This window comes from Leuciscus leuciscus, assembly GCF_965113295.1.
Source record: "Leuciscus leuciscus genome assembly, chromosome: 16".
NCBI lineage: Eukaryota > Metazoa > Chordata > Actinopteri > Cypriniformes > Leuciscidae > Leuciscus > Leuciscus leuciscus.
The window spans coordinates 19,708,444-19,724,253 of NC_138740.1; the positions used below are offsets into that span (position 1 = coordinate 19,708,444).

At 35.5% G+C, this 15,810-nt stretch overlaps 1 protein-coding gene across 1 annotated transcript; it reads right to left on the minus strand.

Annotated features, from left to right (window-relative positions):
- Positions 1-7,866: 7,866 nt before the first annotated feature.
- Positions 7,867-15,810, minus strand: puraa (purine-rich element binding protein Aa). The gene is made up of 2 exons (XM_082140178.1): positions 15,634-15,810; positions 7,867-11,382 (listed from the first exon to the last, which is right to left on the minus strand). The coding sequence occupies exon 2, from the start codon at positions 11,307-11,309 to the stop codon at positions 10,446-10,448; it is 864 nt and encodes a 287-aa protein (XP_081996304.1). The 5' UTR covers positions 11,310-11,382; positions 15,634-15,810; the 3' UTR covers positions 7,867-10,445.

Consider the following 15,810-nt stretch of genomic DNA (forward strand, 5'->3'; position numbering starts at 1 on the left):
CTTCTGAAGTTTGACAGCCCCAGCCCTTTATGTATACAAAATAGAGGTGTAACTATATATTGTGTCACAATCCAATGGTATCACAATACAAAAATACAACGGTATGCATCATGGATCTGTTTTATGTATAGTTCACCCAAAATAAAAATAACGGTTAGAGATAATTCAAGTTTACAGAGTGTCAGTATACATTAAACTATTATATATAATGTTGAATATAATGCATAATAATGCAATGGGGGAATATTTGTGAGTCCCGATAATGCCAAATGTCTTATGTTACCAGTAAAAAGTGGCCTACATTATTTTAAATATATCTAGTCAGTAACAGAGTGCAAGCATATTCGCTTAAAATAATTCTGTATTTTCAGATGAATATTTTTGTTCTGGTGTCACCATTGTCCTGTGCATTGGGTTATCAGCACCAAGTTCAATCCTATTCATTTACACCCACAATGTAATATCAAATTTAGCATTTTAGTCAACAGTATTTTTTGTTGACCTTCAATCATGTCTTGGAGTATCGCAATAATATTGTATCATGAGTTCAGGATTGTGATATGTATCGAATCGTGACATGAGGGTTTTGTTACACCCCTAATACAAAACAAATGACAATTAATTTTTTTTTATTATCTCTTATCTAGTTTTTCTTCTATATCTTTTTATGTAAACGTATATTATGTTGGCATAGCTTTTTATTCATTTAAATGTTTATAGCTTTGTCGACGACGTTTGTTTATACGTTTCAGCCCAAAATTTGTCAGCATCTATTTGTGCAATTTTTAGAGTTAAAGTTACATCTTAGTGGTTGGTTTCCAACGTTCTTTGAAATGTACTTATTTTCATTTCAGAATTACCACGCTTATGATTCAGCTCGGATATTGATGTTTTGGACTGCTCCTGGACTGTTATTTTCAAGGTCAACCACCCATCCCTTTGAAACAATTTCTGAGTGGAATACATTGAATGGAATGGAAAATTTCTGTATTTTCAGCAGCACATTACTCATATCACAAGAATAACAAAAAAAATATTGAATAGCTACTAAAAACATAACAACTATGTGCTGATTATGTATCAACAAATAATCAGACTTCAATATAATCAATAAATAATATCAATATCAATTTTAATATAATTAATTTTATTCTAAACAAATTAACAGGCACAATTGGGTCTAGAAATCTGATTATTTTTGTTTTTTAAAGTGTTTTGGTTATGTTCGGATAATGGCAAAAGTGAAAAGTTAAAGACTATTAAACGTCTGGCCAAATTAGCTTATAATTTATTGACAATATTCAGCCAACAGATGGCGCATCTATCAGATCAGAAAAACTGGATGACTGTCAAAGGGACTTTATCAGCTGTCTAAAAGAGACATTCAGGCAGTGTGCTCAAATGTTCAGTCCATCCAATATGGAAACTATAATTCAGGCTTGTTCACATTGTTGATCTGGTTCTTAAAGACACTTAAGACTGAAGCACAGACACTGTTTGCGGTTTCCAAGAAGCACAGATGTTTAGAAATAAGACAAATACACTAGCACAGATGTTTAGAAATGAGACAAATATGCTGTAAGTTCTTCCAAAAGTTCAAATATACTTTGTTTAAAGTAGTTCACACAGAATTTGAGTGACTACATGAAAACTTAAGAGACTAAAATTGAGACTATGGCTGCCGCAATATGAAGAAGCAACTGAGTAAAGACTGGACTAAACCAGACAAGGCTTCTGCTCAGGACAGATAACCCAAAACTGGCTCCTTGATGAAAGAACCACACCCGTCAGTGGTTTAACACAGAAGTAGGTCACTACTGACTCACATGAGGCACTACTAAGACTAGTGCTAAACATCTGGACACTTTGAAATGGATGAGAACCACAAAAAAAAAAAAAAAAAAAAACTTCAAACGTCCTAAAAAGTGTTTGAAATTGCACTGTTTTCTGTGCTATTTTATTATTAGCCTATTTATATACTATGTTTATTAATATTATGGATTAGATTTTTTATTCATTTTAATGTTAGGTTTCAGTAATATATATATTTTTATTATTTTAATAATGGGTCTAAAAGGTCAGCTCCCATGGCAACAGTTTCTAAATTTCGTTTAAGTTTGTATCTACATTTTTATTTATTTTTTGCTTTGACTGAGACTCCTGTGCCTCTAGTTCTACGTTTACCATGAAATTAAAAATGTCGCAGTAACCATTTAAGTCTGAGGATGGCGCCAATTAGCTAACGTTACTCCAAAATAATAGTGTTGCATGACTGTGAGAAAAGTTGCGGTTATAATGTAGCCTACCTAAACGTCAACTTTGTTTACATCGGTCCTCTAACTGTGTAGAGTGAAAAAACTAAACTTATTCAATCTTTACATTAACTACATAACAGCAGCGATCATTAGACTTAATGCTGGCATTATTTTCACTCAGACTGTCCGCGCGCAGTCGACTTTCTCTCGATTACAATTTCATAATTGAAGCTGTCCATTTCATGGGTGTTACAATTGCCATAGAGAATCGTCATATCTTGCAAATTAAAACACTTCCAAATTAGAGTTTCCATATGCGAAGAGGTAAGGCTTAAAACAAAACACAGACAGCGTCATATAAACAGAAACATTTGACGGTCTACGCGGCAACAATTTAGCTTTTTTAACGATTAATTGTGTGGCCCTACCAAATATCAATGGCGTTTATGCAATACCTTGAAAAAGGTCAGTTCGCATTCGCGTTCATCTCAGTCGCACTTGCTCCGCAGGTGCAGCAGGACACGAAATAAACGCTATTATGAACGCCGACAAACGCAGCCTGGGTTTTTAAACCAATCACCTGAACCTAAATGCCATGTGACTAATGACTCAGGGGCCCAAGTGACATCAAGCCAACGCTGATTGGCTAATGGCACAAAAAAAAAAAAAACCTTGCTGGCTTGACCTCCATGGTTAGCTAAAATCGTAAACGCGACATTATCCTGAGGAGACTGGTCTTCTGTTTATGGAAATGCATTATGGAACAGCTTTTTATTAGAATGGGAACGCGTATTTCACATCATAAATGGACGGTCTGGGTGCTTAAACATATTCGTTTGGGAGCTGTTTTATAAGAGGGGATAAGGACAACTTTGTTTCAGGTAAGTTTAATTTTATAGAATGACACTTTCTTTTCTTTCAGGGGTGTTTTGTCTGAGGCAAGTAAAGACATCATTAAAAAGTCCATGTGACGACAGTTTGACCTAATTTTATGAAGCAACGAAAATACTTTGTGTGTGCACAAAACAAAAACAAAATAACTACTTTATTCAACCATGTATTCTCTTCAGTGCCAGTCTCTGACATCGTTCGCGTTGTAAACACAGAGCAGCGCTTCCGGGTTCTAGCCCAGGTCAGAACGCTGGCTCAGTAGCCTACCAGACGCATGCGTTTGTGAACAGAGTCAGAGACACACGAAAGAGAAGAAATTGTTGAATAATGTCGTTATTTTTGTTTAGGTTTTTTTGCGCTCAAAAAGTATTCGTGTTGCTTAAAAAAAATTAAGGTTGTACCTCTATAGTCACAGTGTAAACATCAAATAAAAATGTAACATGAATTAAAAATAAATAAATAAATAATCATAAAATGTAATGGAAAACATCTAGGCCTACTGTAGTAAAATAAAATATTTATTATTTAAATATTGTTGGCAAATTGTTTAGTCATAATACACAGATATTTATAGGTGGAGAAAGATGCTTTTTGTAGCCAGATGGACTGAGATACACGAGATAAGTAGCACCAATATGTTGCCATGTGCTACAGTAAAATATACACTTTGGCGGTAATTTTATGAAAATGCTTGACCGCTCAATGCTTGAACAATCAGAATCAAGAAATCCAGAGAGCTGTGTAAAAAAATATTATTATTACAACCAAATCAGAAATCAATATTTATCTGGCATAAAACAGGGAGACTTTCACTTAGATTGATATAATTAACCTTGAGCATGGAATTTGATTCATATTTTTCAAATTATTAATAAAAAAAAAAATGCTATTATAAAGTTGATGTGCATTCAATGGCATTTTCAGAGCATTGGTAGATGGAAAGAGCGTTCAGAAAACCAGTCATTATTTTGGCAGTTCCGTTCGTCGCCGCTAGTGGTGCAGAAATCACACATTTCACCTATACAGTTCAATGCTATACAAAAGAAAAAAATAATTTGTTCTTGCAAGGACAGACAAAGGCAATAATTAGTTTATCAAGTGGTGAACGCCAGCTGCTCCCTTTTCACAGAGAACAGAAATGCTGCTATTAAAGAGTTTGAATGATTAATAATCGAAGGTGCTTTTGCACATGCATGTATAATGCTCATTGTGGATGCATTTGTGTGAATTGTATGTTCCTTGAACATCTTCAAGGAAAAGTGTGCAACCCATGTTAAACATGGAAAAAAAATGCTGATTTTAATTTTGTATTATTGAATAGTTATACTATTTAATTATATTACTGAAATGATTGCAGTTACATTCTCCATTAAGAAACAGGCTGTGTATACCCTTCTGTTATATCAGTCTGATAACATTGGTATTCCAGTCTAAAACAATAAATAAAGAGATGTGTCATACAAAGTGCCCTGACAGTTATGCGTCTGATAGATCTTCAGTGACGTGCTGCTGTTTCTTGTCTCTCCAATACGGTAGAAAGCATTGTAGGGAAATAAAATGAAGGGTAGCAAAAAGAAATGTCAGGGTGTTAACTGTAACCGGATGAGTGACAGACCAGTTTACAGTGACAGGATGCACTAAGTCTGTGGCATCAAGACTGCATCCTAAAAGTACGTATACTTTCCAAAGGAAGTGCATTGTATAAATAGGTGAATTGGGATGCAGCCTTGGTAGGTGTCATTGCCATCATGCCTTGATGGTACATTATTAGTTTGATGACAGCATCACCTCAATCACGTCTCAATCAGCTCCCTAGCTCCCTACCTAGGTTGTGAATCAGTATATCGTGAATTCAGGGACTGATAAGGACAGAAGGACATAGATGTATCCTTCACTACCTTTGATATCCCACAATCCTGTGCTTTCCATTCTGTGACAGTTGAGCTAAAAAATAAAGATGGTATCTTAAAGTCGTGGTTGATGGTCAGTTTGTGTGTAAATGTATGTTTTTGACCAACGTTTTCCACTTTTGATTTCATTCGAGAAACTACTATTGTAGTAATTAAATATTTGCTTAGTTATCAGCAAAGCTCGTTCTATTTTGCTGTAGATCATTAAACCGTTACCCTGCCTCAGAAGTCTGTCCAAAATCAGTTTCTTGAGGTACCTTTGTATGCCCGATAAGGTTTTCGGACGCAGCCATAGTGAGCATCGATGCTTCCTGGTAGTGCATTGTGAGACTTTTTTAGGGAGCTAACGTTTAAGTCCACTAGAAGGATTTTGCGATTAAGACAGCCCTTAAAATGTCCATCTCCCTGATCAGTGCCCTGACTACTGAACCAGGGAGCCGATTGAGACGCACCCTAAATGCAGTGTACACCTGTCCTAGGGCATTTGTAATACAGCATTAATACATTTTTAAACCTTAACCACACATATTTTTGAAATGTTTCATATATTTTTTTATTTTTTTGCAAAGTTTATCAGTCTTTACCTGTTAACTTAAGTGCACTTAAGTGGGTTCACCTAAATGCATTTACTTATCCAGAAAAACAAATCTGCTGGTAGATAAGCAGTGAGGCTGTATCTCGGGAAAGTTTTTGTGCACTGACAAACTTTTTATGCATCATTGTGAATTGTAACATCATTGCAATGTCCTGAGAATATCAAATAAATCTGGTTAAAATGTAAAGTTTCAAATAATGGTTCATTTGAAGGTCTTTTCCTCAATTCACTTCTGGTCTGTGACCAAAACAATCTACATGATCATAAAAACAATGCATATATTACTGTGCTTAGCCTCACAATTCCTGCTTGGATTTATATTAATTATAATGGTTAAAGTTGTATTTTGTTATATTTGATTTATGATTGCCCAACCAGAATTTTCATGATTAGTGGTTATTTATTTTATCAACAGAAGCAGTTATTTTCCATATTTTATTGCAATTGAAACTTACTTCATGTGGGGGGAATGCAATAAGTGATTTACAATTTCTTTTCTAAATTTAAAAATGTAAGAATATTTAAGAATCATAATTTACTGAAGATGTTCATGTAAAACGGTTACTCAAATTCCATTTCATCACAAGGACAATAGAAATGTCCATAATTAAAATTTTTGACTGGATTCAATGCCTTTAAATCTATAGCATGACCATACAAAACTCAATGGCCATATCAAATAAAGATTATTTCATTTTCAAAACCAGTTCAACTACACTGATAAAAATGATTCTGTGGTGAAGTAAATACTACAGAAAAAAAACAATGTAATTTACATGAAAAAGTTAGTTCAGGCAAGAATAAAAAAAAACCAAAGTAAATTCTCTATTAGTACTAAATTCAAGCGTGTAGAAATGAAAGCGTAAATATCAATGTTATAAAGTTAAGTAAAATTACTCAACTTTTCTGATGCTGGTGTTCCCATCATGCACTGGGCCTTGGATAATTAATGAGGTTGATTTTTCACTGTTTTATTTAGTTGTTAGGATTAGTAACTTGCCATTTTATGACATTTGGAGTTCATTTTCTACTCAAAATGACACATTCAAACACAAAAACGATCCATCAAATGTTACCGTCATTGTGTATTGTATACCAAGTATTGAGGTCTCTGTGTTCACATGATGCTTAACGTCTGATATACTGTAGATATGCTGTCTGACACAAAACTGTTGTATTAATTACTTAGGTATTTTAAAAGTAAAGAATATACTTTAAAAGTGTGGCTTAATTCAATATTATATTGTTTGAGTGGAATGTATTGCAAAGGAAACTTCAACTAAATAAATATTTCTCAAACCTTTACTAGTCAAGTTAATATTACTTACTTATTTTCTTTGTTACTTTCACTTAACTTAGTTAAGTAGAGTTGACATAATTCCATATGTGAAATTTACTTAAAAAATATTCGTGCAAAAAACTTGCCAAAGAAAGTTAATAAGTATATTAAGTACATTTTACTGATTGTTTTTTTCAGTGTACTCCAGCACTTTTTTTCAAAGTCAAGTTAATTCAAGTTTTTAAAGACAGCAGCAACATGCTAATAATATTATTAATGAAGAAACATAAATAAAACTAAATTAAATCAAATTAAATCATTGGTTTGTTTTGCAGCAAGAACATTATAAATCTGTTATACCAAACAGAGATCAGACAGTAATTATTATTATTATTATTTTTACAAAGTATGATGAGGAGAACAAGAGATCAATTCCCCGAGAATCTGCAATATTTTGTGAACATATGATGATTTAGTATAAAGCACAATTAAGACATAAAATTAGACTACTTGAATGGACAAATGTATATGATTTTTCAGGATACATTCAACAGAATGACTTCTGAACTGCAGCTCAAACCGTATCAGTTAAAAAAATATGTTATTATGGTTGTTATTCTGAGAAAGACCCCTTTAGTAGAAATATAAGATGATAAAAGGCTTGTATATGATCATTAGAAATTGTAGTGGTATTACATTCATACCCATACAGCAAAAGAGATTGCATCAAATGACATTGACATGTTATTAAATATTGGTTAGTCTACACATGCCTCAGGTCATAATTATATTCCTTTAAAAGTCCTACATCAACTGTGAACACAGAAAAAACATCACTGAAGTCAGAACCACAATATCAACCACTATCTGAACTTTCACAAGAGAAAAAGAAACACAGAAACATAGATATTGAACATTCTTTTCATAAGAGGTGGGTAAATTAACATTTCTTTTTATTTTTTTAATTTGTAAAATGTACATAAATTATATTTGACTCATAACCGCCGAATGAGTAATTCGGTGAACCTCTTTGCAAAGGGAAGGAACATAAGTTAAGAGATAAAGAACGAAAGAAAAAACGGCACAAGGCATTCCTTGTTGAGATAATTTTCAAACAAACATTGGTCAAACATTTTTTTTTCTTTCTCCAGCTGGGAAAGCAATGTGCTACTGAAGACAGAGGAGGTCATCACACACCTTCATCATTAGAATCATCCCATGTATGTATTTAGAAGGGAAATTAAGGATACATATTCATTGCCCCTAACCCAAAGGCCTTAACACCCCTATTGTTTCATATGCCCATTCCTGTAACCAGAACAGAGACGAAACGGGGTGGCAATTATGACATGAACGTTCACAAAAAGTGCAGACAGGATATATAACTGCTGTGTGTTTCCTTCACCTGAGTGAAGCTTGTTCATTGAGATTGGTTTCTTTTCCAGATACAGACCTTTTTTTTAAGTGCAGATAAAGGCTTTAAAGAAAAAAAAAGACCTTTTAAAGAAATAAACGTGGAATTCAGCCACATGCTTTTCAAATATTAATCATATATTTAATTGATATACATATATTGCCAACATTGGCACGTTCAATATTGCACACAGTAATGAAATATAGCACTGGGAAGAGAAAATAAATCCTAAAGTTTCCAAAATGACAAATTACATGAAGCAACACTGAAAGGTTGGGGAGAAAACAAAAATCCTGGCCACACCCCTCAACTAGGCTTTTGGTCTGTGACAATGACACATTACTGCCAAACTACAGAAAGGCTTCGGTACGGAAGTTTACCTCACATTTTGCCTGGCACAAAGCATTTGATAAACTAAGGGAAGATTCATCCAAGGTGGGGGGAAAACGCCTAAAGTGATTTCTAAGTCACGTGTTGTGATCAGAATCTGCAAATAATGATTTGCTTCTCAACCGAAAAGACCATGAGTTATGCAATAGCATACAGGAGGGCCAGGGCCAAACAAAACCAGACGAGGAGAAAAAAAAAAAAAAGAGAAAAAAAAGAGAGAGGGAGGGAGGGGGGAGGGGGGAGGGGGGGATGGGGACCCAAACTTAGATCCAAAGCACCAGCCAGTGTATAAGCATGCAGAGTCTGTAAGGCACCAGGTTGTTTAATGCTGAAGAGTATGCTCCCCAACAAGTTCCATTAAAGTCAGGGTCTCCCAACACAGGTCCTCAAGGGCCTCCATGGAAAAAGGGCTTTCGTTCCATTGATGTCTGATCAAACAAGTGTTGATATATTATCTTATGTACACTCATTCTTTGAAAGAAAAACGAGTATCAACTACCTGACCAAACATTACTGACTTCATAGACATTTGAAACCATTACAGAAAAGAGTCCTTGAGGACGAACATTGAGAAATCCACCTCAATGTGGCTGTGTACAGGTTAACATGCAACTACAGCATTCCTTGGCGCCACTCATCCTCTCATTGGTAGACTGATATATATATATATATATAGATATATATATATTTTTTTAATATATTTCTCTATATATTTTAAACCCTTTAACAGATTGTTTGTCAAATTCCCACTAAAAACGTGGGTTGTTTTCTTCTCCACTGAAATATATCTGATTCACAAAATCATACTTTGTATGTTTTTCTACATGAGCATTTTCATACGACTCTTTGTATGTTTGTATCGAGGGGTCTGGTTTCGGTTACAAAAATGTTTTCGAGAAATCTTTCTCTTCTGTTGTCATTGCTCTTACTTATCGAGTACCTGTTTTATACACTGAATGACAACGAGACACAAATACATGGCATATCATCTGCAAGACAATAACTTCAATTAAAAAAATACACTGGTAATACTCCTCAGAATGTTTGCGAAGAGGTCGCCTACCACCTCCAGACACCTGCACACAGCGACCACTCTGCTGACCTCTGTACCTCTATCAATCAACAGGTTGATTTTTTTTGTTTTGTAGTTTTTTTTTTTGTTTCCCCCCCCATCAGGGTTCCTATAGCTAGCCCTCAGGTGATGCTTGGAAAATCTAGTAGTGGCATGACTACCATGACAACCTCTTCAGTTGATTCGAAAATTTGGTTAAAAACTAAAACTAAAACATCTGATTTGTGCTGAAGTCATTAGCGTAAAGGAACCATATCCTCGTAATCTCGGCAATAACTCCATTTGCAAACACTTCTAGAATATCTTGGAACGTGTAAAAAAGTTCTCGGTTAATAAGGGAAAGAAACACTCAGTTCTGTTGTCGTCAAGTAAGAAACACAGTTCATATATAATGTTATTACTTGGTTTAGCAGCCGCTTACTGGTATTAATGGTGGGTAAGTGGATGACATCCAGCGATGGGTGGACTGTCAGTCTGTGGAGGTTTGTATTTTTTGTGGGTAGTGCTCCCGTGGAGTTAAACAGTTACTTATCTTTTATGTATCTTTCTCTTTTTTCTTTTTTTCTTTTTTACAGCAAAGTACGTATAATTTCTCTTTAGGTTATTCGGATTATTTTTTTTGCATGTTTCCCTCCACTATCAATCCTCGTCCCCGTCGTCGGCGTGCATCTCCTCTTGCTGCTGCTGCTGAAGCTCGCATGCCCTTTTTTCCCTCTGTTTCTCTTGAATCTTTTTCATTTCGTCTGCGTATTTACAGAAAGTGCTGCCGAATTTCGACCACACTTTGTAGGGCACTGTGATAGAGTTGCGATAGGTGGGCTTGACCTCGCTTACCCTCATGAAGACCCCGTACTTATTGGAGCCCACGTCAAAGAAAAAGCGCTTGTTGTCCACAGTTAACGAGGTTCCCTCGGGCAGCTCCGCCGGCTCGTCCTCCACTCCGTAGTCGTCGATGAGTTTGGCGAGAGCGTCGCGAAACTCGATAAGTCCCTGGGCTGGAAGAGCGATGGTCTGGCCTTGCGTGGATCCCAAGCCGGGCCCCCGGTTGACGGTTTGCCTGATCCTCAGAAAGCGGCCCCTCTGGTTCTCCTTCAGATCCATGTAGTACTTCCGATTCTCCCGGACCAGAAACTCACTCTTCAGCGCCCGCCGCGGCTCGTCCTGCGCCACGTCCGGATTGCTCGGCCCCAACTGGGCATAGTGCTCGATGAAGTCTCCCAGGTAGTCGCGGAACTCGACAGCAACAGACATGGAGAGAGTGAGGCGGCTCTTGTTTCCCCCGGCCCCGACTTCTGCTATCTTCAAGAAGCGGCCTTTCGCGTTCTGCTTTACGTCTAGATAGAAGCGCTTGTTCTGGATGTCAACCCGCTTCGAAGCGAGCTCCTGCGTCTCGTGCTGCAGCCCGGAAGCCGAGCCCGCCCCTCCTGTCACTGGGTGCATGGAACCGACACCCGGGCCCGTGGCTGCTCCTCCCTGCTCACTTCCACTGTCTCTGTCCGCCATGATGCTGCCTGCCTTCTCCCTCTGTCTTACTGCAAGCTACTGCCAAGCAGCCACGCCACCGCTCTCGCGAGATCTGCGTGAGGAGAGAAGACGAGCGCTGTTCAGACTAGTGCAGATTCCCAATAAATTCATCGTGCTGAATTAAAATCTAAGGCTGCAGCCGTGATGTCTAATCACATACTACGTCTGTCCTGGAAAATGTGGATAAATTCATTTCAGAGCGAAACTGAAAATGTAATTAATTGCGTTCCGAGTTTGCGCTGCCTTACCGTGTTAATATAGGCTAATAGCCTATATTTCACAGCCGTCGATGTATATTCATATATTTCGACATGGAAGTCCTTTGCTGACGTGTTCGTTGTCATCTAGTTTTTATTATTATTATTTATTTATTAATTTATTATTATTAGGCTGTTATTATGTTACAAGTGGATATTAAACGATAGTTAAAAAGGTAGTAAGATTATGCCGAAAAACTGAGTTTTCTAAATCTGAAGTGATATAAACTGGTCCAATTCTTTAAGATATCGCACATGGATCTCGCTGGAATTTACGAATATTTAATGAGAAATTTTGCAAGATATAACCTGGACAAATATGGACGTTTAAGGGCAGACCGGTTGTGCTTGGATAGTCATTTAGTTGTTCATCCTTCATTCAATCATCTATTTTTTTGTCATGTCAAAAATAAAAATAGATTATTGGAAATATATATTTTTAAGATGCATTCGTATTGCATTAAATGGCTGGGATTCTGAGCTAGTAAATAGATTAAAGCTTTTGAATGGTTGCATTTTATTTGGGTTAAGGTATGCGTTATATAGTTCTTCAGGTTTGTGTGTCTTTTCTCCAATATAGCCTATTATTTAACATATACGTTGCTGTATGTATTTATACCAGATGCAAATAATTTATTATAATCAACTAGGCTATAACATACCCGAATATTTGTTGTTTTGCAATTATTCACCTTTTTATTTTCTTATAGAAAATTTCTCCTTTAAAAAACAAAAAACAATCCGAGGTTTCTAATTAAATAATGTACACCTTCTCCTGCATGTAAGAATCAAGGCAGTTGGCGTGAAAATACTTTAGTGATTATATATTGTTTTAATTGCCTGTTAGAAGAAAACAACAGTTTAATCTTATTAGTCTATACATATATGTTTTCTAATTTACATTGGTGGTTGTTTGTGATGGATGCTTTACAGGAATACCTATGTATGTGTTGTGTGACGGTAAGCGAAAACATGTCGAGCTACTATATGCAGTCTACGTTTAATAGGAATAATAACAGTTCATGCAGTTCGTCCCAATGCAGCTGTATCGTTTCTCGGATATTAGGCCATAGCTTGTACAAAATATTTATGTCATTCGTATGCATATGCAATTGAGTAATGAGTTTCAGACATTTTATTTATTTATTTATTTATTTATTTATTTATGTATGTATGTATGTATGTATGTATGTATGTATGTATGTATGTATGTATGTATGTATGTATGTATGTATGTATGTATGTATGTATGTATGTATGTATGTATTAACTAAATAATATTATTTACTATAATAGCCTATCTAAAATACACAATGTAATAAAATCTAAAGGCCTTGTTCTTACTATTCCGCACAAAATCCTTACATATGCTTAATTTTAAGATGTTTGGCAATTTAATACACAATTAAATGATGCATTCGTTTCTAAACATGTTTTTAAAGCAAACGGTTTTATAAATGTAGAAGAACATGACTTTGATTACGATTATTTTTGTCAGTTATTTGATTTATTTGCGTGTATTCCTGTAGTTGTAGTAATATTGCCCATAAGCGCAGTTATTTTACAAAAACATCCAACAAAAGTAGAAACTGGATAATTACACAAATGTTTCGAATGAATTTTCTTTAATACTTCTTTATTTACTTGAATAGAACGGTTCTTTAATTTAATTGAAATTATAAGTATTAACCCTAGAAAGTGATGACCTTTTTTTAAGCGTTTCGGGGTTTTTTTCGAGGCAAGAATTATCGATTCTCTAATCATTTAGACATTTTTTAAATAATTAATCTCTAAAATAATTAATCAGCGTGTTCGTTAACAATAAGTCAAACTGTGATAGACTTGTATCGGTTTGAATCAGAACGTATTGTTTCAGAAGAGAGACTGAATATTTTAATGCGTATAATCGTATCTTTTTACTTTCATAAATGTTCTGTGGATATAGATAGATAGATAGATAGATAGATAGATAGATAGATAGATAGATAGATAGATAGATAGATAGATAGATAGATAGATAGATATGAAGACCTCCGATGCAAAAGCCTCTAGAAGCCACCTATGTCAAAAATGAGATAATATTGAGTGAATGCTCTCCGCACATAGTATACGCTCATCAGATAGGCTACTTTCACTTCAAACTCACTATATATATCACATATATATCTAATCATATTTAATAAACAATTTTCTTGTATTTTGATATTATTTTAATCTTAAAGTTACAGCTATAACAAAAATGCAATCTATAAGCTTACAAGTCTTCATATAAGAAAGAACCAAAAGTTAAAATATTTCCAAGATGAAAAGTCTGCATTGTAATAACGTAGATTAAAATGAGTTGTATATAATCTCCTTTTAAAGAGGTACAATTTAGATAAATATACTCACTTTATGCCTTGGAAAAATGAGTGAATAAATAAGAAGGACAACATCCAGATTACCCAAACAATATTTTGGTAGGCTACCTCTTTACAATGAATTAACATTAGTTAACATGGACTTACAATCAACCATACTTCTACAGCATTTATTAATCTTAGTTAATGTTAATCTTACATATTATTAAAATCAAAAGTTGTATCTGTTCACATTAGTTAATGCAAAAGATGAAAATTAACAAAGTGTAATACATGCTGTAAAATTGCTCACTGTCAGTCCATCCATGTTAGTTAATGCATTAATAATGTTAACAAATGATACCTCATTGTAAATAGTTACCAATATTATTATAAATGTCCAGTTGACAGAACCTGACTTGTTTTCCATGCAGACATTGTTTGTGAGGGAGGAAATAAACAGATTAAAAAAAATTACATGCAATTTTCCTTAATAAAACAATAAAGAACATGCAGTGGCCTTGAGAAAGAAACTCTAGAATACTTAAAAGAAGTGGCATTCATAAATACAATATTTACATAGAATGTACATTGCAAGACCATTTTGTTCCCAATGTTTAATGTTTCATTCCAGAATCTAAACACCGAGCACACGTCGAATACAAGCAGCATTCACGTTGAAAATTTCACGAGTTCGTTTGCCCATATAATCTTTATGCTATTAAGGTTAAACATATTGCATTAGAGGGGCTCGAGGAAGCAGCTTCAACTAGGGCTTAGATACTCCTAATAATGCTTGGAAGATGAGTCTGGTAGCAAGATGCCTAAATGATGTTTGTGGAGTTGGTGGGTGGAGGGATGTCAAAACAGCTGATGAAGAAGCCAGTTGAGCGGCTTCTTACATGCTCCGGCAGTTAACTTAAAGATTAGATCGGTTAACTCCTCCAGAAAATTACGTTTAGGCCTACTTCACGTATTCAATTGCTTACATTTTCTAGCATATGCTTTAATAAATAAAGTACATGTATTTTGTTTGTCATTCAATATATTTAAATATACAATAAAATAAATATATAATAAATACAAAGCATCTAAATAATAGACCTATTTGATGATTTTTTCCAGGATTAAAAGAAAATTATATTACCTCATGGCAAACCATTCAAAAAGTTTGTGGTCACTAACTTTGTGTTGCCTGTTGCTTGCTAGAATGAAGAATATCTTAACTCGTTATTCTTAATTGAAACTTAACATTTTCTTATTTGCAACTTCTAATGCACGTGTAAACTGCTTGTCATGGGCCTAACATAAGTGACAGTGCGTAAAAAAGACACTGAGTGAAGGAAAGAAGGACCGTCGACTCTCAACTCATGAGCGTTACTCAAAGGTGTGCTTGCTTTTGGTCGAAGGTGAACTCTGCAAGCTTGAACTCATAACGGTATATCACAGTCACATTAAATGGCATTGGATTTGCCGCAACCGACAGAGTGTGTGTCAGCCTCGCAGTCTGTCGGCACTGTAAACAGTTAACGAGTTTGCGCAAGCAGTCTCTGCAATCTGCCCACGGCTGCGGATATTAATTCCGTGGTTGTTATACTGACCAGAAAAAAAGGTATACCGCGGAATACCATGACATAGATCGTAAGTGCAGTGCTGTTGCCAAAGTCGCAGACCTCATAACGAGCGACGTGTCTCGGCATATCTTACCCCGCTCAGTCTGCAGGCAGAGCGTTAGCCCCTGTGCAAGCCCTTCGCAGTTGAACACTGTCAAAAACAAAGATGAAAACCTGTAAGCCCCGAAGGCCTACTGTAAACACTGTCGCGGTGCTGCTTCACCGATGCGCCGTTCACAAGATGGAACGAAAGAGCGAGTCGTGGCATGGA